The following is a 25,535-nucleotide window of genomic DNA, read 5'->3' as shown; positions in this document are numbered from 1 at the left end:
GTTACCCCAGAGAACCCACCATTTCACCTGTCCTCAACCTCTCCTGTCCCCATCCCAAACAATCTATCCACAAGCACTCAAAGGACCCCTCTGAGAATCCCGAGTGTCCCACCCTATCACACCAGACTGCTAGATGTTTTCTCTTTCTCCAGTACCCACGAGGTCTGAACGACTTCCAGCCCAGGTCTCTAGCAGTGGATTTCTGTTACCTCCGGATGAGGCTTTACCCTGCCCTGAGAAGGGGGTCTAGCTTGTGCAAATGTCCTTCTGTGATCAGGGAGAGGCCTGGGCAGGGGACAACACTCACTGATTTGAGGGGAACAGAAAGATGGCAGGCTCACCTTTTGTCAAGCAAACCTGCATAACTCAACTCCACATCCCAAACCACCCCGATTCCTCAAGCTTTTGAAGAAAGAAAGGACCGAGTGCATCTAAATTGTCCCTGTAACAAATTAAGCATAAAGGTATCCCAAGTAGGTGACCTGGGTGCTCACCAATCATGTGCTGGAAACAGCTCACCTTTGAGAACCGTCTCCTCCACGGGGATATCTTTAAACAGCTTGTGGTATTGCTGGTTGTACTTATTCAGTAGAGTCTGCAAATGTAAAGCCCCAGCTCTGTGAGGCTAGAGACCCAGCCACCAGGAGATAATGCCCCCCCCCCACTTTGTCTGAAGCCTCTGGTAAACAGGTATGAAGTTTACCTAGCTCATCACCTGTTAATGTTGAGTCCTGGCAGGGCGCCAGTGGCTAGAGGGGACACATTATCCCCACCAAGGCAAGGGCACTCAGGTCCCCTGGGTTCCTGCTGTAACAGGCTTGTGGCCAAGGGGCCAACCGTGAGTTTGGGCATCCCAGGGCGCTCCCCTCAGTGAGCAGCACACACACTTACCCCTTCCCGGCCAAACTTCTTTATCTCTTCACCTTTTGAGCCTTCTGACCAGTGTAGACTGCAAAGGAGACATTCCTTTCCAGGCACAAGAAACCCTTGAGTCCTGCCAATGAGTCCTCAGTACTAATTCTGCCCTGGCTTTGACCCAGGAGATTGGAGCAGAGATTGGAGACTAAGGCCCTTCTCTAAGAAACACAGTAAACTGATAAGAACTGCAAGCACACGGCTCCTCTCTGGGAAGGGCCTCATAAGGCCCCTTCTCAAGCAGACTGAGTGCCACACCCACAAAGGTATGCTTGGCACGAGCACCAGTCTCCCAAGATGCTGAGTAGCAAAGACACTCCAATCTCTCTAGCCAAGGAGTATCCAGAGGCACAAACAGTGTGGATTCAGGGAGCACAGTTTGGGGGTATTCAAGATGAAAACATTAGACTCAGCTTTAGGGCCATGGTCTGGACAAATCTGCTCTCCTTGAAGCCTCCTTGGGCAGCCTGCAGTTCCTCACTGAGACACTCAACTGACTTACTGAGGCTACCAATCAGGAAAGAACTCGATGAGATACAAAGCTTTGCCCTGGCCAGGTTGGCCCAAGGACAGGTGGGCAGGTTGGAGACTAGTAACTTGAGAAGCCCCTGCTAGGTCCACAGGGACAGGCTGGAGGGTGGGAGGAAGAGGCCTCAGCAGTCTGTCCCACCTACAAAGGCATGCTAAAGAATCCTGCCTGACTCTCTCATTGTATGCTGTGTATGTGTGTATGCTTGTATGTGTATATATACTTTTGTGTGTGTATGTGTGTGTATGTGTGTGTGAATGTGTGTATATATACTTGTATGTGTGTGAGTATTGTGTGTGTGAGTGCATGTATATATACTTTTGTGTGTGTATGTGTGTTGTGTGTGTGAATGTGTGTATATATACTTGTGTGTTAGTGTTGTGTGTGAGTGTATATATATACTTTTGTGTGTGTGTGTGTGTTGTGTGTGTGAGTGTATGTATTTATACTCGTGTGTGTGTGACTGTTGTTGTGTGAGTGTGTGTATATATACTTGTGTGTGTGTGTGTGTATATACTTTTGTGTGTATGTGTGTGTGTGTGTGTGTGTGTGTGTGTTTGACCTTAGAAAAGCCATCCACCTCTTTTGAGGCATCTATCTCTCACCAGTCCAATTAGGCTAGACTGGCTGTCCAGTAAGCCTGTTTCTCCTCCCCAGCACCAGGATCACAAGCACATAGAAGCATAACCTGCCTTTTTCTTTTCACATGGGTGCTGGGATTGAATTCAGGTCTTCTTTCTTGGACAGGCAAGTACTTTGGTGACTGAGGCATCTTCTCAGCCCCTTAAGGTCCCCTTGGTTATATCCTGACAATTCCCACCCTTCCCAGTCTGGACTTATCACTGATAGGGCTGGGGCCTCACCTATGGTCTGGGGGCTCCTGGACCTTTCCTGGTTTCTCCATGCAGGACACATGGCTCTTCAGAGGCGCCATCTTCCCATGCATTTGTTGCTTGCTAGAAGGAAATGTGCCCATGTTGGAAAGGGAAATTTGAGGCATCTTTTCCTATTAGCCCCACTGTGTCCAGGGTGGCTGCTCTGGCCCCTCCCTTTGATACACAGGGTAAAGTGGAGACACCTTCAAACCCTGTTCCTGTTAACCAAGTGACTGGCAGTCAGAGGGAACTCATTTCTCCACATCAACACTACTCTGGGTATATTAGGCTTTTCTCACCTCTGCCAACCTGATAGGCAAAAACTGTGTCATCTTCATTTGCATTTTGTCATTTTGTCACCGATGGGTGTTTCCCATAGCACATTTGCCTAGAAACCTAAAGCTCAGTTAATGCCTGGTCCAGGAGGAAAATCAGTGTGCCAACCTTCCAACTCCTAGGCAACTGCTAGTCCAGGCAGAGCGGAGCCTCTCGCCCCAGCCTGGAGGAAGGACAGACTGTGTTCAGGCTGAAAGTAAAAGCCTCAAAGGTGCCCGGCAGCTACTGTAAATTACCGGGTTCCAAGAAAGGCTGCAGTGCACAGGCTCCTTCATCAAATATTAGAGATATGGAAGGTGGATTCCAGTCTGCCCACCCGGGAGTGTAGCTGGGATGGGTAGGGCTGCCCTAGACTAGGAAGTGATGGCCTTAGTCACCTTCAGACAGCTGGAGTGCCTCAGCCATAACAGCCAAACTATTTCAAAAATGTCTCAACTCAGGTGGAAGAAAATGTCCTTCCCCTGGGTAGGTGCCCCCCCCCCCCAGCCTCTGAGGTCCCACCTCCACCCAGCAGTTCCATAGACTAGGATCCCTGCCCTTCCTGCTTTTCCTCAGTAAAGCCTGAGCTTTCAGCATAGCCCCAACTGAATTCTTAAGGAAGAAAGGTGGCTACATCTAGAATGCGTAGCAAGGTCCTGTGTGTCGGTCCTGCTGCGTGTAAATGGCCAGATTAAACAGCCAGAGCCTGAGAATCCCGACGGCTCAGTTCCTCTCCGTGCCATGACTGGACTAAAGCTCCCTTTTTTCAGGCTGGAGAGAGAGCTCAGTCTCTAAAGTATTTCCATGCAAAATCAAATCTGAGAACCCACCTACAAACAACAGGCATGGGGCACACACTGTAACCCTGGACTGGGGAAGCAGAGGTAGGCAGTGGGCGCAGTGGGAAGCCAGCCAAACCTACTAGGAAAGCTCCAGGCCCATGAAAGACTGTCTCAAAAAAGCAAGGCCAGCTCCTCAGGACCACCACTCAAGGCTGATCTTTGGCTTCCACATGTGTGTGTGACTGCCATGCAAACAAAAATCTTGACTTCTCTAACATTACAGACTTAGCCCATTGTCTCCCTGGACCCTTGGAGTTTTTCCACTCTGACATCTTCCAACCACAACACATGTCAGGAAACTTAACCCCAACGAGGGACAGGTTACCTTGTAAAGGTACAGGCAACCTCACTCATAAAATTGCCCTAGTCACATGTGACCCGGTGACCTCTGTACTCAACCTCACAAAGGGTTTGACACATGCATCACCATATATAGGTATACACTGCATGCCGTTTCAGCCCGTGATAGGCAACTCATATCTAGCTCCTCAAGATCACCCCACCCAGTGATGTTATAGGCATACTCCGCCATGTTTGCACAACAGCAGAATCTACTCAAGAGGCAATTCTCAGAATATTTCTCTGTAGTGAGATGGGACATGACTATATGTACGGAATGAAGTGACAGGTTGTATTGGTGATTCGACCCTCAAGTCCTAAGGTTAGTTTCTGGCTGGTTGTGTCTGGTTTTATCAGTTTCCACTTCACAGAGGTTTGTTTTCCTTCTTTGTGTGTTTGCTGTAGAGAATGTGCTAAGAATAAAGCATTTATAAATGAGTGAACTCATCCATTCGTTACAAAACTCCCTAATTGCTATGGAGTGCTAGCACACACCTTGGATCCCAACACTCAGGAGGCAGAAGCAGGTGCATCTCTGTGAGTTCAAGGCCAGCCTAGTCTACAGAGTAGTTCCAGGACAGCCATTGCTACTACACAAAGAAACCCTGTCTACAAACAAACAAACAAACAAAGAATTCCCTAAGAGGGGCTGAGTTTGCGGTTCAGTTGGTAGTGGCCTATAGGAGGTCGTGAGTTTGAGGTCAGCCTGAACTCCATAATGTGAACTCTTTCAAAGAGGTGAAAGAGGAGGGGGAGGAGGAGAGTTCTATTCAAGTCCTTCCTTTACCCATTTTCTTAATCTTAAGCATGATGTGTGTGTTATATAAGTGAATTGCATGTGCACATAAATACACAAAATAAACAAATTAATAAAAATTAATTGCCATACAAAGTCCAGTCAGGCCTTGGGGCGCCTGATAGCTACTTGGACTTTGACCCAGAGGATCAGAAAGGCACATTAGGAACGTGGTGCTCAGCCCTCTCTGCCTACTCTGCTTGCAGCTGGTGCCCACGCCTCTGCCACCGATTTTTCCTGAAAGCAGTTTCGAATAGCCCACAGGTCATAAGTAATGCCTACTACCTTCAGTCCCCATCCCAACCCTGTGTTCCAAATGTGGAGTTAAGATTAGGGTGTAGGATCCTGAAATCTGTCATTTTTATATATTTAAAAACTCATTTCTATTTCATGTGTAGATACGTATACCTAAGTATGTAATGCATTATTACAGTGTGTGCTCTCCGCAGCCAGAGATGGTGGATTCCCTGGATCTACAGCTACATGTGACCCAGCTGCCTGACATGAGCGCTGGGTAACAAACCCAGGTCCTCTGCAAGAGCGGGGCATGCTCCTAACCACTGAGCCCGAACTGCATTTCTTCATTCAAAACCACAATAATGAAAGGGATGGAATGGGGAAATGGCAACATCTTTCAACAGTAAAAGGAGGACCAGGAACTAGAAAACTCAAAACAAGGTCCTCTCCAGAGCTGAGCCTAGGGGAGGGGCACAGCAGGGGTCTGCAGCAGCTCTGGAGTCCTTGGAGGATACAGAACTGCTCTGCCCCCTCCCTCCCTGCCTGCCTGCCTGCCTTCCTGGATAACCACTGAGGTTATCACTGCTCCTGGTCTGGGGTCTACCATGGGCAACAGAGTGGGCTGGGCAGTAGCAAAGGGAGAGTCCAAGAAGTAATGGTGTAAGAGGAAAGAAAGGCCAGGGAGTCGGGAGCAGGGATTCAAGTCTAACTGCCCCCCACAGACATCACAGACAGGACCCGTGGGTCAATATCCTCCAGGGACAGACACTCCCAAATCTACATCTCTAACCTGGACAACTCATTTCCTCCTGGGCTCCAGTGTCCACATGAGGGTTCGACCCCTCCACAGTTAGCTGCATCCAGAATCCTTCCTCACCAACCTTCCCCGCCCCCACCGTGGTTCTGAAAGCCTGACCGCCTCTTAATTGCAATGTCTATTTCGCCATAGAAGATACATCAGGCAAGGCCACTATTGCCATCCCCCCTCCCCCTTGAACTCTGGCAACCTCTTCTGGCCGAGCGGCTCTGGCCTCACCCTCACTCTCCTCAGCTCTCTCTAGTCATCTGCAGCCCAGCTCTGCCCCAGCCTTTCTCACCAGTGATCCACTCTCCTGTCTCCAGTTTCTCTCCACCCCCTCTATGCAGTTTTGTTTTGAGACGGGCTGTGAAGCCCGGGTTGTCCCCGGATAGATGTAGACCAAGCTGGATCTCAGAGACACCCACCCACCTGTCTCTGCCTCGTCATGCTGGAATTAGAGTTTACCTCAGGCACTCACATTCCTTGACAGAGCCCCTCAGTGGAGCTTTCTTCCCCTGCTCATCTACCTGGAGAGTTCCTGGTCTTCTTTGAGTTTCAATGCCTCCCCACCCCACCCCCTTTGTGGAATGTGTGCACCTCTCCCATTTCCCTCACTGGCTCCCTCTCCTCTCTGTGCTCCTGCCCCTGCTCTGTTTAAGGTCTTCCTTCCACAGGTGACTCCAGGCTTTGCATCTCTCACACATCAACACTCAGTGCTGAAGGAAGAGAGGGCACGCACATACACACACACACACATACACACACACACAATACACACACACACACACACACACAGAATATGAATGCTTCTTGACCACAAAAGAGGGAAGAGAAGCAGAGGATAAAGTAGGAAGAATAAGTCAGAAATAAGTGATGTCTAGTGGAAAAGGAGGAGAGATGGGCAGATGGACAGAGGAACAACTGAAGCTGGCAAGCTTACTCACACTGGATCCTTCTTTTCAGGAGCCCTGGTTTGTGGGGGAGGCAGGTAGTCCTGGCCTAGCACCAGGGACTCACAACCTCCCTTGACTGACTGATCAAGAGGGACACAGATGCCACATAGAAGCATAAAGTGTGTGACAACCAGGTGTGGTGCACACGTCTGCAATCCTGTACTTGGGAGATGGGAGGAGGCATCAGGATCAGGATTCATGGTCATCCTGTCTACGCAGGCCAGCCGGGATATAAGAGGCTGTCTCTAAAATAGGAAAGAGAAGAGAGAATAAGGGGGAGACAGGAAGGAGAGAGAAAGGAGACAGGTAGGAAGAGGAGAGGGAGGAAAAAAGGAAGGAAAAGAAGTGTTTGGTTTCAGACCCTGGGACAAAGGGCTGAGGTGCATAGTTTACAAACCAGGTTCTCCCAGCATCCCTCAGTCCCTACCTGGCTCACCCTACGCCTAACGGGTGAACTACCCAGCCAGGGGCTGCACTGCTGTTCCCCAGGAAGCCCTTCCCTATAGAATCCAAACATTTTGGTCCCTCTCCCTCTCTCTCCTTCACTTTCTCTCTGTACATACGCCCTTTCTCTCTTTCTCCCCGCCGCCCCCCACATCTCTCTCCCGGTTAACGTCCCTGGCCTCTCGGGGCCAGTGAACTCGCCTGAGAGCAGCTTCCTAATAAACCTGCATTTAATAAAATCTAATCTGATTTGAACTGACTCATTTCACCAGTGGAGAAATAACCTATCAAGAAGGAATGGGAGGAGAAGAAGGGAATTCGGAGAAGAGGGCCATCACAAGACCATATGACATATCTATTGTGCTGAAAACACAGGCAAGTCCTGTAGCCTCCATTGTACTAGGCTGCACTCCTCCAGGCCTGGCTGTGCCCCTTGACAAAGCCCCCCAAGTTTACTAGCCCCTTCCCAGCCTTAGGCCTTCCCAACCTCAGAGCAGAGCTCTCTCCCTCTAGGTCTCATCTGAACCCTGGAAGTAGCAGGGTCCTACAGCTCCCACGGGAGTGGTCCCCTGGGTGACTTCTCCCCTAGGAAGGTACCTACACTCTCCCAGGTTGACTTCTTGTGGACTTCTGAGATAGCGGAGCTCCTTGTGGGTGCTTCCAACTCTTCTCAAAGCAAGGCCCAGTGCCAATGCCACCTTCATAGCCAGCCAAGACACTAAGCCTCTGTGGTCTCCAAGGAGAGAACTGTCAACAACACTGCTCTCCTCAGACACAGGCCACATCACCATGCGGGCCTCTGACAAGACAAACCCAAAAGATGTGGAAGCAGCCACATGGGACAGGAAGCTGGGTAGACTTCTGGCCAGGGTAGAACTTCCAAAGCCAACACTGAGTGAGCCTTGGTCAAAGCCATCCTACAATATATAGTATGTTTGAGGACAGTCTGAGTTATGTTTAAAAAATAAATGTGCCTGGGAAGATAGCCCAGTGAGTAAAGCATTTGCCACTCAAGCATGAGGATCTGAGTTCAAATCCCCGGGGCCCAAGCAGAGCTTACTGTCACTTCAGTGCTCTGAGAACCAAGCTGGGAGAGCCCGAGACAAGAGACCATCTGTAGCTTGAGGACCAGCTGGCCTGGCTCACAACAGCGGTAGAGCACAAAAGTGAAAATAAAAATTAAATAAATTTTAAAAAGAAAGGGAAAGAAAAGAAAGAGCCTGCCTCAAACAAGGTAGGACAAGGTAAGAGTTGTATTGTCCAGTACTTTACTTTCCCTTCCTTCCTTCCTTCCTTCCTTCCTTCTTCTCTCCCTCCCTCCCTTCCTTCCTCCCTCCCTCCCCCCAACCCCCCGAGATAGGGTCTTTCTTTATTGCTGTGGCTGTCTGGATCTCGCCAACTAAATCAGGCTGGCTCTGAACTCACAGAGATACACACCTGCCTCTGTCTCCGGAGCAGGAGGATAGAAGGTGTGAATCACCATCTGCAGATCGACACATTTAAACATCACACCTGGACACCAGCCCAGATCCCCTTCCTGCGCCTTCTGGCTTTGCCCCTACCATGCCAGGAAGAGGCATCACCCTGACGTCTGACAGGTGACTGACTGCCCGTGCTTCCTGTCTGGCAGAGTGGGACCACATCATCAGTCTCCCAGTGCATTTGAGAGACCAAAAGGCACACCCACAGTGCTGTGTGTATCTGGTTGGGTCTCAAATTTTTGGTTTTGTTTTTTGAGACAGTCTCCTGTAGCCCGTGTTGGCTTGGAACTTGCTATGTAGCTGAGGATGACCTTGAACTTCTGATCTTCCCTACCCCATCTTCCACATGCTAGGATTACAGGCCAATGCCACCATGCCCAGTTCATACACTGTTAGGGACTGAACACAAAACCTTGTGCTAATGTGTCAGGCTGGTACTCTTCCAAGGAGTTCTGTCTCTGGCACAGGTTGGATTGTATCCGTAAAGTAAATTTTCACTAGCAATCCCATTGTATGGATATACCATGACTATTGTTTCCCTTTTACTAGTGACAGGCTTGGGCAGTTTCCAGGTTTGGCTTGTTATGAAAGCAAGGAAAACTCTGGTGCCAGCCTTGTGCACACAAGTCATCCACTCCTGTGGGTAAGCACTCAGCAGCAGCATTGCTGGGTCACAAGGCAGGTAACAAGCTTCTGGCTTTCAAATGCTCCAAGGTGAACTAAAATTGGCAGCCAGAGTTAAGATGCCACTGGAAGAATCCTGCCCACCTTGTCCTCTAAACAAGGGCGCACAGGAAGAACATGTCTCCTTCTTTCAAAGGCTAATTGGCCTGCCTGGACCAAGAATCTAGGGTCCTGACCATACCAAGTTTCAGGCACATTGCAACCAGACAATGTGGTGGCTCCCTTGTCTGCTAAGGTCATGAAGCCCATTTCCTGTGTTCTGCCAAGAAAGAGTTACAGGTTGGCTTTTATCATGTGGCACAAGCTAGTTTGGCATCATTGGAAGAATAACACAAAATTATTTGGCTGGCAAGAGTCCCCTGAGGACAAAAAGGACAACACATATAGAGTTACTAATATGCTAAAATGTGAGGATAAAAAGGGTTTCTTTCTTGTGCAAAAATAATTTTGTAGTTGCTATCTTTTCTTTTTAAAGATGTATTTGTTTATTTTATGTATGCGAGCACACTGTCACTCTCTTCAGACACACCAGAAGAGGGAATCAAATCCCATTACAGATGGTTGTGAGCCATCATGTGGTTGCCAGCAATTGAACTCAGGACCTCTGGAAGAGCAGCCGATGCACCGCTGAGCCATCCCTCCAGCCCCCTGTGGTTGCTATCTTGAGGCCACACCTAGACAACATGTTGTATTAAGAAAATGGCTAAGCCCGCCTGCTGACTAGAAGCGGGAGGGGACAGAGACTGGAGAATCCCACAGATAAACTTCACACTGGTGCAGTGGGGCAGGAGGTCCCTTGCCAGGTCCCATCGCCCCAACTCAGCAACCCTGGAAAGTGTCTCAGAAGAGCTGCACTTGTCACACTGTCAAGTCACAAGCTCTGCCCAGAGACGGGTCTGAGCCACCTAGACTAGGAATGGACGGTTTCCTTTTATTGGTTAGGGAAGCTTTGAGATGAAACAGGTAGGTGGTGGGCAGAGGATCTTCATCTGGAGACTATAGAAAGATCACAACACAGCAGCCAAAGCACGTGTATACTCCAGACCCAAGCAACGCCATCTGCACTTGGCCAGGAGCTTCCTGAGAGCAGAGAGGTAGTAACCCCTCACGTTCCCTCTCCAGTGAGTCCAATGGTGGGCTGTGCAGATGATCTATAGGAAGATCTAGAGCTAAGCAAGAGACTACAGAGTACAGACCCGGCGGGTCACAGGCTAGACCTCCAGTCTAGGAGAGAGCAGAACAAGAATGGATTCTAACCCTATCAGGACTTTCTCCTCCCTTCAGGGAGCTCAGAAACCTGTCTTCCTACACAGTGAGAACTGAGAGCAAGGCTGACTCCATCTTCTTACTGTGGCAGCCAAAATATTTATTTGCCTGTGTCTCTTACTTCAGCCCAGATCTGCCCTGCCCCCAAGTTCTTCATTGCTTGGGTGACTGGACCACCCCTAGTGGTCCAAACTCTTTTCTCCTGTGTCCTGACCTCCAAACCCAAGTCTGGGCTCTCAGCCTGTCGAGGGAGGGAATATAGTTCCTTGTGAAACAGAGGTCACAGCAGGGTGTTCAGATGGCCTTGCCCTGGAGAAGAGGGGGCGGCTGATAAGCTGCTCCTCTCAGCCATAGCCTGGCTGTGCTCTGCCATCTTGGCCCTGTCCTTTAGCACCTCTCCTCCCTAAGCTGCACCTGCGTCCAGGGGTAGAGGTGACCTCCATCCTGCCCTGAGACGTCCTGGGCTGCGTGGCCTGCTTATGTAACCATGTCTAAGCTGAGTCTCACCACTCAAGTCTCTCACATTCCAGGGACTTGCCCAGTTTCATGTATAAAGTAAGTGCTCAATAATACTCCAAGGGCTAAACAAACACTCCCAGCTGAAGGGCTCCTTTCTGTGTGCAGTTTGTTCAGAAATGGAGGGCTTTCAAGATAGAGACATAAGGCTGGAGAGATGGCTTAGCATTTAAGAGCACTGACTGCTCTTTCAGAGGTCCTGAGTTCAATTCTCATCAACCACCTGGTGGCTCACAACCATCTGTAGTGAGATCTAATGCCCTCTTCTGGTGTGTCCAAAGACAGCAACAGTGCGCTTATATATAATACATATTTTTTTAAAAGATACAGACAGAAGCCTAAGGTGACAGCAGTCTCTGGTTGAACCTTAAGCCTCTGTTACTGTTTCAGAGCCTCTACAAAATAAAAGTACATGAAATCCTCTTGCTTAGGTGCTGTATGATGATCTGGAAGGGGTCAAAGTGCAATCTGAAGGGGGTGGGGGGGCCTTTGGGCTTCTAATCCCTTATCAGCACAGTGAGAGCTGTAGCCCCAGGTCCCACCACACTCCTTAAAGGACACATAAAGGTATGGCTCCCTCCCCACAGAATTAACAACATAGGAATACAACTGTGCCTCATGTGCACCCACAAAGCCCCATGCTTGCCTTGAATGCCTAAATCTTCTCTTTGGCCTATGACACAAGAAAGCAAGAGCCTGCAGAAAAGGCATTCTGGTTCCTAGGCTGCACCAGCAATGGGCTCCCATCTGCTGACCAGGACAGACACAACTCCCTTGGACCTAGCCACGCCCAGAAGCCATCTTCACTGTCCTTCCCTCCTCTACAGGAAGTTTTCGGACAGCCATTGCTGTTTCTGTCCTGCATAGAGCACAAATGTCTGCAGAGTGAAAACAGTCACTAGGGAGACAGGGACAAACAGGCGAAATCCAGGAGCTCCCCTTATGGGACACCCAGGCTTTCCTACAGAGCCTGGGCCACATCAGGGCAGGTAGTGGGTTCTGCAAACTGCCTGGCTGGCAACAAGCCCTGGGCAGCATCTGTTAAGCTGGCCCTCCTGGACCCGATGACAGACCACTTTTTTTTGGCAGGCTCCTTGGGCCCTGGCCATCTCCACACAAGAAGCTGGTCATTCAGGTCTAAAAACAGACTTGCATTCAGTCAGAAACAGAACACCCCTGTACTCCCAGTGGTTACTCTTCTGAAGGGAGGTACACAGACAACCTTGGCCACACAGATCCCCCCACTCAAGCTGCCAGGGGTGTGGCTAGTCTTCAATGACAAGTTAGCTGTTTACCCATGGATACTGTCCAGCAGAAGCCACTCTAGCATCTGAGGATGCCCATCTCAGAATCCCCATGGCCCTGTGGATGCACCAGATTCTGCTCAGAACCATAGGCAACTGTGAGGGCCTAGGGTCCTGGGAGAGACAGGGAGGCAAGCCAGGAACCACAACCTCTGCCACTGCTGCTTTCTGGGACAAGAAAGTCTCCACTTAGGAGGTAAAACGCAGACACCAGGAAGCTAGGTGACCTACCCTGCCCTCTGTTAGAAGGATTCCTGTCCCAAAAGGGCTGGCAGTGTGCTCAGGGGACTGCCAGCTCCCCTCCCTTCTGCCTTCTTTCTACAGATACCAACTGAAAAATGAATGCTTGCTGTTCCACTTTGGGCAAGTGCTGTGTGTTCCAGGAAAGAAAGGCAAGGTACTACCCGCAACACGCCTGCTCAGAGAGGCAGACATAAAACAAATATTTACATAAACCAGTACATAATTATAAGTCTATAATGCATGCCCTGAGGAAAATCACTGGAGTCAGGAGAAATTCTATCAGGGGGTGTGGCTCACCTGTAGACCGGCAAGGGCGACTCTTCCAAAGCAACAAAGACCCTGCAGCTGATCTCTATTGGATGTTCACCAGATGGTGGCTGCAGAGGGGTCATTAGAGGTCAAAGGGCAGGAGGTTAGAGGTGTGGGACTGTATGAGGCACATAACAGAGGCTCTGTGAGCTGTACTGCTGAGCAGTAAGGTGGTGAGTGGTAAGGCCAGAGGTGGCCACAGCTGGATGATACAGACCCTGTGAGCCTCAGTGTGAGTTACTACCTACAAGCAATGGGTAACCCGAGAAGGGATTTGAAAGAAGGAAGAATACTATTGACTTTGTTTTTTTAAGATGAATTTATTTTATTAAATTATTTATGTGTACGGTTGTGGGTGCCTATGTGCCCATGGAGGTCAGAACATAACTTCAGACAGTTGGTTCTTTCTTTCCACCATGTGGTTTCCAGGGATTGAATTAGACTTGTTAAACCGCCATGCTGGATCTTAACACTAAACTGTATCTTTAAAATGGTTAAGATGCTAAGTTTTATGTTATATAGATTTCATAAATCATACTGCATTCATTCATTCATTCATTCATTCATTTTGAGGAAGGGTTTCGAGATGTCTCACAGAAATCAGCTTGCTCTGCCTCCCAAGTGAATATGCTACTACATCTAACTTGACAATTTAAAAAAGAACCCTAACAACTCAATAAAAAGACAGATAGTTCTATTAAAGAATGGCACATATTTGAAGCAACATTTCTCAAGAGAAGATACTAACTGTCCAGGAAGTGTGTAAAAAGGCCATTGACAACATTCATCACCAGGGAAAGAGAGTCGAAGCCACAAAGCATGCCACTCCATGCCCCCTGGAAGACAGTTCACCAGCACCTGCAACTCCAGCTCCTGGAAAATCTCTAGGCCTCGGTGGGTACTTCACGTGCACATTCTCACACACAGACATCTCTTCGGCCCCCAGTTAAATAATTAAAATAATAAAACAATAAACAAAAGTGCGTGTCCGCACAGAATGCCAAGCATAAATTCTCACAGCAACATTATTCAGAAAAGCCAAGCAGGAAGATGAAAACAGCCCAAATGCCGAACAGATAAACAAAATATTTCTCTTTAACTATCAAGAAAAAGACCCAACAAACAAAGCACTGACATGCGCTAATCTGAAATGGATCTGTTTTGAAAAACTCACGCAGCGGTGTAGGAAGCGGTGGTTGACTGCAGAGGCCGGAAGAGAATGTCAGATCCCCTGGAGCTGGATGGAGTCACAGGTAGTTGGAAGCCAACTGAAGCAGGGCTGGGAACCCAACCTGGATGCTCTAAACTACTGAGCCATCTCTCCAGCCCCCATAAAAGGGTCTTTACAATACTGTTAATGAAAGAAGCCAGGCACACAAGACCACTTAATCTATGGTTACATATGTAAAAAAAAAAATGCAAAACAGGCAGATCAATACCCAGACAAAAAGCAGACTGGTAGTTCCTGGGGGGCAGGGAATGGGCAAACCGGTAGTGACATCTAAGGATACATTAAGCTTCTTTGCAGGGCAAATATTCTGGAATTAAACAGTGGTCTTGGTCACACAACTGTATGAACATTATAAACATCACTGAACTGGGCAGGCCGCAGGTCTCTGTGCAGTACATAGCATGTATACGGCCCTAATTGCATCTCTAGCACTGAATAAAAAAGCAAACCAACATGAATTTTATGGTGTATGAATTCTATCTCAATGTAAAAGTGGCAAAAAGGAGGAAAGAAGGAAGATCCAGGGCTTACAGATTGCGTAGAAGAAAAAGAGAAGGGTAGTCCCCCCCCCCAAATTAGGTTATAAATAGTGGCCTAAGAAATGGGCGGTGTCAGTTGCCTTTAATCCTGGCGCTCAGGAGGCAGGGACAGGAGAGATCTCTGAGTTCGAGGCCAGCCTGGTCTACCGTGTGAGTTCCAGAACAGCCATGGCTACACAGAGAAACACTGTCTGGAAAAACAAGACAAAACAAATAGGAAAATATAAAATTTCAGGTGTGGAGGTTGCTGTGAAAACAAGGAAGCATTTCCGAAGGAGGACTGGGTGAGCATCAGGCCAAACAGTGCGGAGGTTTGCTGAGGCTGAGTAATAAATAGCAAAAGTGGAGGACAGACCTTGAGTTTGGACACGTGGGTGTGGATGGGTAACCTTAGCAAGGACACTTTGGTGCTGTGATGGGCCTGGCTCCTCCTTCCTTCCTCCCAGACTGGTGACTGGGAGGGACAGTGAGCCTCTGACCACATGTGAGGAAACCGGGCCACCAGCCAGCTCAGTACCACAACAGCCTGGGATGATTGCCTCTCCTCACTTCCAGTAAGAGATGGCGTGGCTGCGGCGGCTGGGCAGGGCTACACACTTTTCCTCTGGTCCTAAAAGGTTGTTGAGCGCGTTCTTTGGAGACCAAGTGCTGCCTCACTGCGCATCGCACCCACCCTTTAGCCAATCTCACCTGCAGCTCCTCCACCCCAAGGACGCATCAACCAGTTTCTTGGCTAAACCTTCCCTGGAAAGGACCAGAAAGACCAAGGTCCCTCGGTCCCTGGTGGCAGCCACACCCAGAATTCCAGTACCACACTTAGCGGTTCCCAAGGCGGCGCCGGCAGCGACAAGGATCGCGTCAGTATGGCGCGGCCCGGCCCTCTGCCAGCTGCTGAGCTGGTAGCACAATCGGGAGACCTGACGTGAAGGCAAGGAGCAGCGCCCCCACCAACCGGCTTCCAGGGATGCTGAGCCCGCGCTGGGCTCCTGGAGTGGTGCCCAGGACCAGAGCTGGCAGCTGGCCGCAACTGTGCACACCCCTGGCAGGGCTGGAGTCCACACCCTGCCGCAGGCTCGCGACAACGTGGCTCCCCAGGCAGATTCCTGACCAAAGATCAGCCTTGAGCAGCTTTCTGGGTCCAGGGGCCTCTTCCCCAGGGAGCACCCAAGACTACGTAATTGATAAAAACTCCTAGGGAGCGCCAGTTCTCACCGCTGTTAATTCAACCCTTGGAGGCTGTAGATATTGTACAAAGGTGGGGATTATAAAGATTTATCTACTTAAAAGAAACTGTTATTTGACATAAGAAAAACCCAGGGGGTTGGTGAGAGGGCCGAGTTGGGCAAGAACACTTGTCATGCAAGAATGAGGGGTTTAATTTAATGCTGAGAGCAATTGAGGCAGACACTTGACCTCTGAATCAAGTAAGCAAGAGCAAGTAGGCACAGGCACAGAGAGAGACAGAGAAACTGTAACACCTTGACCATCTAGACCATGTATAACACCGTAAGAAATGCCCCGAGCCCACTGAGGGATGCTTAGTACACACTAGGCAAGGATTCTACCATCCCCCCCCCAACTACATCCCTAACCCTAAGATTTTATTACTATTCTAACTGTGACAAGAGCAACAAAAAAACCTATAGCTGGGTGTGGTGGTCACAGCATTCATGAGGCTGAGGCAGGAGGATCGTGAGGCTAAGTTAGAGTCCCACCTAGGTTATATAACTGGAGGGTTGGGGTAGAAGTAAACTCTTCTAAGTTGACTCTAAATGGTCGTATATTTTATTTGATCTGGAAGACTATATGTTTGAAAACAGACAAAAAAAATTTGAAAAGAAAATATGGAGGCTTCACCTAGCAAAATGTTAGAACAAATTACAAAGGTGTTATTCACAAAAAGAGTAATAGATCAATGAGAAACAGAGAGGCCAGCAAGTGAACTCTGGATATAAGAATTCTGAGTGTATAATGAAAAATATTTTGAGGAAGAGAAAACAAATTGTCTAATGAGTGTGAAAGGACATGGACTATCTCACACCACTCACAAAACTATACCCCAGGCACAGTAAACATCTGCATATCTCTAACTTTTTGGTTAAATGAGACAGGGTCCTGAACTCATGTCAATCCTCCTGCATCAGCTTTCTGAGTGCTGGGATTTACAGGCACACATCATCACACCCAGCCAAATACCTGTAAGTCTAAATTTATAAAGAATTAGAATAAAATAAAAACTTTTTTTTAATATCAGAAGAGTTTCCCGAGTAAGGTACAAAATAGAAAACATAGATTTAACTGTATAAGGTGCTGCAGGGGTGGCTTAGTGGTTCTGCACACTAGCTGATCTGCCAGAGGACCCATATTTTATTCCCAATACCCATATGGTGGCTCACAACTGTCTGCAACACCAGCCCCAAGGGAGCATACACTTCTGCCCTACTTTGGGCAGACACAAATATATATGCAGACACACATACACCTATATATAGCTTTACAATACGAAAGCACCCCCTTTTGGTTTTTTGAGACAGGGTTTCTTTGTGTAGTAGCGATGGCTGTCCTGGAACTTGCTCTGTAGACCAGGCTGGCCTCAAACTCACAGAGATCCATCTGCCTCTGCCCACCTCCAGCCGCTCCAAGTTCCCAGCTACAATAATAAAGTTTTTAGTTGCATAAGAAATGTTAAACTGGGCTGGAGAGATGGCTCAGTGGTTAAGAGCACTGATTGCTGTTCCAGAGGTCCTGAGTTCAAATCCCAGAAACCACATGGTGGCTCACAACCATCTGTAATGAGATCTGATGCTCTCTTCTGGTGTGTCTGAAGACAGCTACGGTGTACTTATATAAATAAATAAAATCCTTTAAAAAAAAGAAGAATTAACTTTGGGCTGAAGCGGTGGATTTCAGGCCTGAGTCCCCATGTCAGTTTGATCATTCACACCTCTAACACCAGCTCAAGGGATCCAATGTCTCTAGTCTTTGAAAACACCTACGTACAAGTGCACACCTTCCATACACACACACACACACACACACACACACACACACACACACACAGACAGACAGTTGGTGTCCTATGCCTTTTATCCCAGCACTTGGGAGGCAGAGGCAGGTGGATATCTGCCTGTTCAAAGTCAGCCTGGCATGCAGAGTAAGTTCCAGGACAGCCTGGAGTATGGAGAGAAACACTGTTTCAAAATACATAAGCAATAATAAACTTTAATCTGGTGTCCTAGTTTGTTGCTGTTTCGCGTTTGTCTGTCTGCTTTACTTTAGACAAGCTCCAGAGCCAGAGCTATCTGAGAGGGAGTCATGACTGAAAAAATTGCCTCCATAAGACACAGCCAAAGAAGGCATCGGATCCCATATCAGATGGTTGTGAACCACCATGTAGTTAGTTACTAGGAATTGAACTTGGGACCTTCGGAAGAGCAGTCAGTGCTCTTAACCACTGAGCCATATCTCCAGCCAAGGACTTTCTTAATTAGTGATTGAGGCGGGAGGGCCCAGGCCCTTTTAGGTGAGTCTACCTTAACTAAGCAGGCTGAGCCAGCTATGAGGAGCAAGCCAGTCAGCAGCGTTCCTCCACGGTTTCTGCCTCAGCTCCTGTCTCTAGGTTTCTGCCTTGCGTTCCTGCCCACACTTCCCCCAGTGGTGGAGCAGGACCTGAGAGCTGTGAGCTAAAACAAATCCTCTCCTCTCCAAGTTATTTTTGGTCATGGTATTTCGCCGCAGCCGCAGAACCCTAAGACCTGGGGGTGTAGCTTAACAGTAGAGTGTTTGTCTAGCTTGTGCAATGTCTTAGGTTTATCCTGAGCACTGCAAAAACTTAAGTAAAATGAACTTCACACCTTAAGAAGACAGAGGAAGTTCTCAGAGCTGATTCTGAATCATCTGAGATCGTCTGAGCTGGAGGCACTCTGAAGAAGATGCCTTTCGGTGAGCACTCTGTCAGCTCCAGGCAGCGGGGATCTCTGACAAAGACCCAGCTAATGTCTAACAGATGGTGAGTGGGAGATCGGAGGGGAATCTTGTAGAGTAGGACCTCAGACCCAGATTCCTCTGAAAACTTGGATTACTTGTATGGCATTACTGACTACCTAGAGATGACATTTAAAAAAAAAAAAAAGGAACGAAAAACAAAGCAACCCCAAATCCTCTCTCTCCCTGCTCCCCTCCCCTTTTGTTTGAGGGTTTCTCTCTGTAGTCCTGGCTGTCCTGGAACTCACTCTGTAGACCAGGCTAGTCTCCAACTCAAAGATCTGCCTGCCTCTGCCTCCTGAGTGCTGGGATCATGTGTGTGTGTGCGCGTGTGTGTTGCACACACGCACACAGCTCAGGGCATGGACACAGATGAGTGGTAAGAATTGTGGCCGACTATGAGACCCCAGATACAATCTGCAGAACTAACGCAAAAGCAAAAGAAGTGAGTAGGAAGATGGGAGTTGGATTTAAAACAAAACATGGTCCTGTTCAATCGTTTCATCCTCAGGCACGTGACCTCAGCCATGATCCTAAAACCCACACGGAACATTCCCTAGTGACCCCTCACCCACAACAGCCCGGTCATTCTGCTCATTCTCTGACTACACGTAATCATTCCTAGTCTGATGGGTGCAGTCAAGGCCATACCCCACCCCCACCACATAGCCTTCTCACTTTCTGCTCCTCCAAGGTCTCTTCCCACAGTACAGACCCCAGGTGACAGGCTAACACAGTGGATCTCAACCTTTCTAATGCTGCCGCCCTTCAATTCAGTTCCTCTTCTTGTGGTGACCCCCCCCCCCGGCCATATACTTATGGTCTTTGCTACTTCATAACTGTAATTTTGCTACTGTTATGAGTGAAAATGCAAATATCTGATCTGCAGGACATCTGATGTGTGACCCCCGTGAAAGAGCTTGTTGACCACCAAATGGGTCCCGACCCCCAGGCTGAGGACCGCTGGTCTGATGTAAACCACACCCCTCTGGGACAGACACAGGTTGTAGTGCAGTGAATTCTAGGACAAAGTATCCTCAAACCTCATCATCAGTAAAATGGATTCAAATGCAGGCCCCCAAAACTGATTATGACAAACAACTAAATACTAAGACTAAACACTTGGCTTCAACTGTGGTCTCTGAGTGCCCTTCCTAGGAAAAGGAACAGCGTGTGGCTGATTCTAAATCCAAAGAAGGAAATGCACAAATAAACCTAAACCATCTGATCCTACTCGAAAACACAGAGGGAGGCATCAAAACTATAGTCATGGCCCAAAAGTCTCATCCACAGCCTTGAAAGTCTGAATATCAATCAGAATGCTACTTACAGTGGACTACAATATATCAATCAGAATGCTACTTACAGTGGACTACAATATATCAATCAGAATGCTACTTACAGTGGACTACAATATATCAATCAGAATGCTACTTACAGTGGACTACATACCCACTTTGCTGAAATCTATGAGGCCAAAATAATACAAATCACTGGTGACCACTAGAGACCCATCTCATAATTTTGAAAAGTAGTAGATAATTTTTTGAGATTTTATTTATTTTAATGATTTGTCTATTTTTAAGATTTATTTATTTATTATATATAAGTACACTGTAGCTATTTTCAGACACATCAGAAGAGGGCATCAGGTCTTATTACAGATGGTTGTGAGCCACCATGTAGTTGCTGGGATTTGAACTCAGGACCTCTGGGAGAGCAGTCAGTGCTCTTAACTGCTGAGCCATTTCTCCAGCCCGATTTGTTTATTTTTATATTATGTGAATTAGTGCTTTACCTGCACGTATGTCTGTGTGAGGGTGTCTGATCCCCTGGAACTGGAGATACAGATGGTTCTGAGCCATCATGTGGTTGCTGGGAATTGAACTCAGGACCTCTGGAAGAGCAGCCAGTGCTTTTACCACTGAGCCATATCTCCAGCCCCTGAAAACTAGTGAATCAAGAGAGAGAGCCTAGTATTAATTGTGTCTGCCCAGTAGTAGCTATCCCAAGAGCAGCCAGATACCCATAGAGGGATGCTTCTTTGAAAGAAAAGAATCCACCTGGCAAATAAAGACTTGCAGAATTAGATTTATGATCCTTTTGGTCCATAATGGAATGAGTCTAGATGACATAATCATCAGGGGTTATTCACATGACCCAAAGAGATAGAACCAAACATTGGTTTTTTTCCCCCTGAAGTGTAGAATACCCTTCCTATTTGACCAGAGATCTAGATCTGTCTTCCAGGGGTCTGAGAAGTTTTGCTTGTATGTATGTTTGTCTGTCTATGCACTCCTTGCAAGCCTGGTGCCTGTAGACGCAAGAAGATGGTGTCAGATCTTCTGCAACTGGAGTTACAGATGGTTGTGAGCCACCGCTTTGGTGCTGGGAGCAAGCCTGAGGCCTCTGGAACAACAGCTAGTACTCTGAGCAAACTTATCGGCACTATTGATTTTAACCACCACCCCCAGAGTGGGAGGAAGGCATTGTGACTCACATCTGTAATCTCAGTGTTTGGGTGGCTGAGACAAGAGGATCCCCATAAAAATCCATTTCAGGACAACCTGGGCTACAGAGATAAGTGATACCCACCTCTGTGTGCATGTGTCTGTCTGTCTGTCTGTCTTCCCTCCCCATCTCTCTCTCATATACACACACTCTTAAATAAAAATTAAAAAACAAAATTAAACACAAAAAAAAAAATCTCAATTTCTTTAGTAACAAAGGAAGCCTTGTAATTCTGAATGTCACTGACTTACCATGAAATCAAGTTTCTGAGTAGCCCTTCAAGGTTCAAAAGTTATTTTTGGAGCTTGGGATGCAGTTTAGTAGTTGAGTGAATGACTGCTGAGTGTGTATGAGTCCCTGATTCAAATTCTCCGGCACCACCAAAAAGAAGCAAAAAGGCCCGATAATGACAATATTGTAAATAGTGTTTTCTGTGGCCTGGGTGATCACTGGCAAAGCCTTGAGTCATTCTGGTTAATTCAGACATAGTTGAAAATATAGAGGAACAGTCTTATGACCAAAGACAGTCATTTGTCCAGGCAAGCCAAGGCTGCCACTGACCCACAGTCAGAGAAAAAGGGAGCTGATGAAATGAAATACCAGAAGGGGTTTTGACAACTATTTGATAAGCCTTTGATAGGCTGTGTCAGCACATGAAGAAGGAAAGCAATTCACTCAAGATTTAAACCAATTCTTTAAGTGCTTTTTATTTACACTTAAAAAGAAAAAAGAAAAGTTTGGCTGGAGAGATGGCTCAGTGGTTAAGAACACCGACTGCTCTTCCAGAGGTCCTGAGTTCAAATCCCAGCAACCACATGGTGGCTCACCGCCATCTGTAATGAGACCTGATGCCCTCTTCTGGTGTGTCTGAAGACAGCAGCAGTGTACTTACATACATAAAATAAATAAAAATCTTAAAAAATTTTTTTTTGTATTAATGAGTACACTGTAGCTGTTTTCAGACACACCAGAAGAGGGCACCAGATCTCATCACAGATGGTTGTGAGCCACCACGTGGTTGCTGGGATTTGAACTCAGGACCTCTGGAAGAGCAGTCAGTGCTCTTAACCACTGAGCCATCTGTCCAGCCCAAAAATTCTTAAAAAAAAAAAAAAAAAGCTCAAGGTTATTTTTAGCTCCATATGAAGTATGAGACTAGCCATGGCGACATAAGGTCCTATCTGAAAAATCAATAATGAATAATAAAATATACTTTCTTAAACAACTCTGAAAGAGTTGGGGATGTGGCTTAATGGTAGTGTATTTGCCAGGCCCTGGAGCCAAGCCCTGGAGCTGCAAGAGAGGTAGATAGGTTGGTTGGGAGATAGCCTAATGTAATTTTAAATATCATTGAGGAAATACTAATTTAGATTTAATTAACTAATTACGGATTTAAAGGTTTCAGGGGGTGGAGAGATGGCTCAGCAATTAAGATCTGATGACCTCTTTGGTGTGTCTGAAGACAGTTACAGTGTACTCATATACATAAAATAAATCTTAAAAGAAAAAAAAAACAAAGGTCAATTCAGTTACTACAAGTTATTTAAACTAAGTCTAAATTCTAAACAAGTATTTCTCAAATAACAAAAATGTGCAGATGTGGGAGGAAGAGGGAAGGGGAAAGAGTTTGTCCCTTTGAAGCCTATGCGCTTGAGAATAACTCACAGGCAGGAACTCTGTAGGGGACACCAAGGAGACCAGAGGACCTCTGGTGTCCTGTTCTACCATTCTCTTCATTCCCTTGACATGGGGTCTCTGGGAGCGAGGCTGGCAGTCAGCCTCGGTCTCTCCTTCCTGTAGTGCTGGGGTTACACGTACAAGTGGCCACACCTGCTGGAACTCAGGCCCTCGAGTTTAAGCTGTAACATTGCTATGTACTGTGCCATCCCCCCAGCCCCAGGAAACTCATTCTTGGGGCTATGTGTCCTAATCCCCATCCTCCCTACATAAGTAAACAGGAGGATTAATCATAGCTTACAGGCTAGCGGATAGAAGCCGAGAGTGATGTCCTACAGTCTACATGAAGAGGTACAGAGGCCAAGCCTGACCTCTCTCAAGGTCATAACTGCATCAAAGATGGTTACAGAATTAAGGGAAACTCTCCTTTTCTCAGAGAAGGATGAAACCACCATTTTCCAGTATCTAGACTCAGATACTAGACACAGAAGTGGAACGCTACACCCTTCGTGATTTGATGAGCTTCCAAGACATATCACAGCAAAGGGAAAAATAGGAAAAGAACCAAGACACCTCCAGAAGTGGAAACTCGTTAGTTAGAACCACTGTGTGGAGCAGTGGCCTTTAGGGGGCCAAAGTCACATCTCTTCTTATTTTATGGTAAAGAGACAGAAGTGATTTGTTCCAAGTTGCAGCAAAATGGGAAAAGCATTTGACTTCATCTGTGACTCGGGGTGAAGCTGTTCACGACAGTCTTATAAATAGGGAACATGTCTCTCAACAGCCAAAGCAACAGCTTAGCCAGCTTAAGGGCTGGGTGGAGTCACCTTGACAGGCACTAGCAGATCTAGGGAGAGCTAGTTCCCTGGAGGCTAGCAGGCATAAACCATCCTGAATACTCTGTCCTCACCCCTAGCGGGGTCACCAGAACATCCCCAGTGAATGAATTAGCATACAGGCACTTCTAGTACCAAATAAAGTTGAGGACCAACCTGAGCGCAGAAATTTTTTAAAAAGCACCAACAGTAAGTCCTGGATGGGGCTCAGGCTGACCTCTCCAGACTACTTAAGAAACTTCTTACTTTCTGGGAAGATGAGAAAAACTTCTCTTTGGCCCCAGCAGAAAGCTCTTGAGTGCTCAGGAACAGCCAGTCTCCTGACGCTCCTGGGGTCACCTCTGGTCAGCCATTAAGAGCCCACAGAGAACACTCTTAATGGCCTTTTACCCTAAGAGGAGTGTCCTATGCTCCAGTCCTGGCCTATGAGGCCCTATGAGGAGACTGAGGAGCAGTACACAGGGTAAGAGATACCCATCTCTTCTGGCAATACCTTTGTCTTTACGGCTTTAGGAGTAGAAGGGCACCTTTGCACAACCAGCTATGTATGTTGAAAAGACAGGCAAACACAGAGACAAGAGCTGATAACAGCTCGACAACCCACCCCCTCAGAGGACTGAAAGGCTGGACCCCCCCACCCCTATGTACCAAGGTTGATGTGGGAACAAGATCACATTTGCCCCACCTCAATCCATCCTGGATGGCCAGGGATGTACAATTGGGCAGGCTTGTGACTGGGCGGGAGTAAGAATTTAGTTTCATCAGTGGGCTGCATTTTCCCCCAAATAATCTCATCCACACTACTTCCAAAGTTAAATTCCCTAACTCCCCAGGGCTGGACCTGAAATCATTATGTGGTCCAAGATGGCCCTGAGTCTCAGCTCATGTAAGCTTCCCAGGAGCTAGCAAACATGCACCATCTTGGATATGGTGCTGGGATTGTAGTTGTGTATCACCAACGTGTATATGCGGTGCTGAGGTCCAAATCCACGGCCTTATGTACGTTAGGTAAACACTACACTCCCAGCTCCCATTCTTGATGTCATCTGCCATGCTGCCTCCTGTCTTCTCTACCGGCTCCCTCTTACTCTCCACTACTTGCAAGAACTTTCCTTTCCTCCCAAGTTGACTTTGAACGGGCTCTCTGGTTTTGGAGACCAGCCCCAGCCCGCCCGGGCCTGGCGCGCGGGTGCGGCCGAGTCGTGCTGGGACAGCTCCACATTGCCTCCGAGGCAGCTGAGTGTGCCCCTAGAGTAGATCCCACTGGAAGAGGAGAGAAGCTGATTTTGCAGGGGCCCACAGGGGAGCACCAGACCCGGTGTGGAGACAACCGGGACCGGGGAAGCGGGACAGGAGGGTCGTCATGGTGAGAAATGAATGAAAACACGAATGAATGGACCGCGGGGGTGGCTGACCAGAGGTGACCCCAGGAGCGTGCCTTCCGCTCGCCTGAAGCCACCAAGACTGACCCTCGGACACGTCGCACCGGACTCGCACACCTCAGTCTGGCGGAGGCGCAGGGTCCCCTCTGCGCGGCTTGCCCGGAGCCGAAATTTCTGCAGTTGGGAAGTACCCAGCCCGCAGGCAGAAGGCACCCAGGCGCGGCGCTCCCAGAGCCGCCCTGCCCCTCACCGTAGCCTCCGGAACCCGGAGCTCCGGGACGCCTCCCTTACCTGTCCGCCTCCACTGGCTCGCTACCGCTCAGGGCGGTCATCGCAGCGTCTTCTCCTGGAGCCCGAGGCCGTGCACCAGATCCAGTGCCCTCCGGGGACCGCCCACCCCGGGAAAGGCCCGCCCTCACGCGCCTATTGGTCGCTCGCGGGGAACGGGCCCGATCCAATTGGTGGAGACCTCCCCGCTCCCAGACCGCCCTGAAGGGTCCCAGCTGCAGGTAAGCCTTCAAAATTGCG

At 48.1% G+C, this 25,535-nt stretch overlaps 1 protein-coding gene across 2 annotated transcripts in view; it reads right to left on the bottom strand.

Moving 5' to 3' along the window:
• The window catches only part of GRAMD2A (GRAM domain containing 2A), a gene marked incomplete at both ends in the record, with an annotated part of 32,238 nt that extends 6,899 nt beyond the window's left edge, over positions 1-25,339 (bottom strand). For both annotated transcript variants that reach the window (XM_080930687.1, XM_080930688.1), the window contains 4 exons: positions 520-595; positions 892-949; positions 2,308-2,400; positions 25,299-25,339. In XM_080930687.1, coding sequence (XP_080786813.1) covers positions 520-595; positions 892-949; positions 2,308-2,400; positions 25,299-25,339 — 268 coding nt within the window. The remainder of the gene's footprint in view (positions 1-519; positions 596-891; positions 950-2,307; positions 2,401-25,298) is intronic.
• Between the last annotated feature and the right edge of the window lie 196 nt (positions 25,340-25,535).

The sequence above is a fragment of the Micromys minutus genome (assembly GCF_963924665.1).
Source record: "Micromys minutus genome assembly, chromosome: 16".
NCBI classification, from domain to species: Eukaryota; Metazoa; Chordata; class Mammalia; order Rodentia; family Muridae; genus Micromys; species Micromys minutus.
This window is presented reverse-complemented; position numbering and strand designations above follow the sequence as displayed.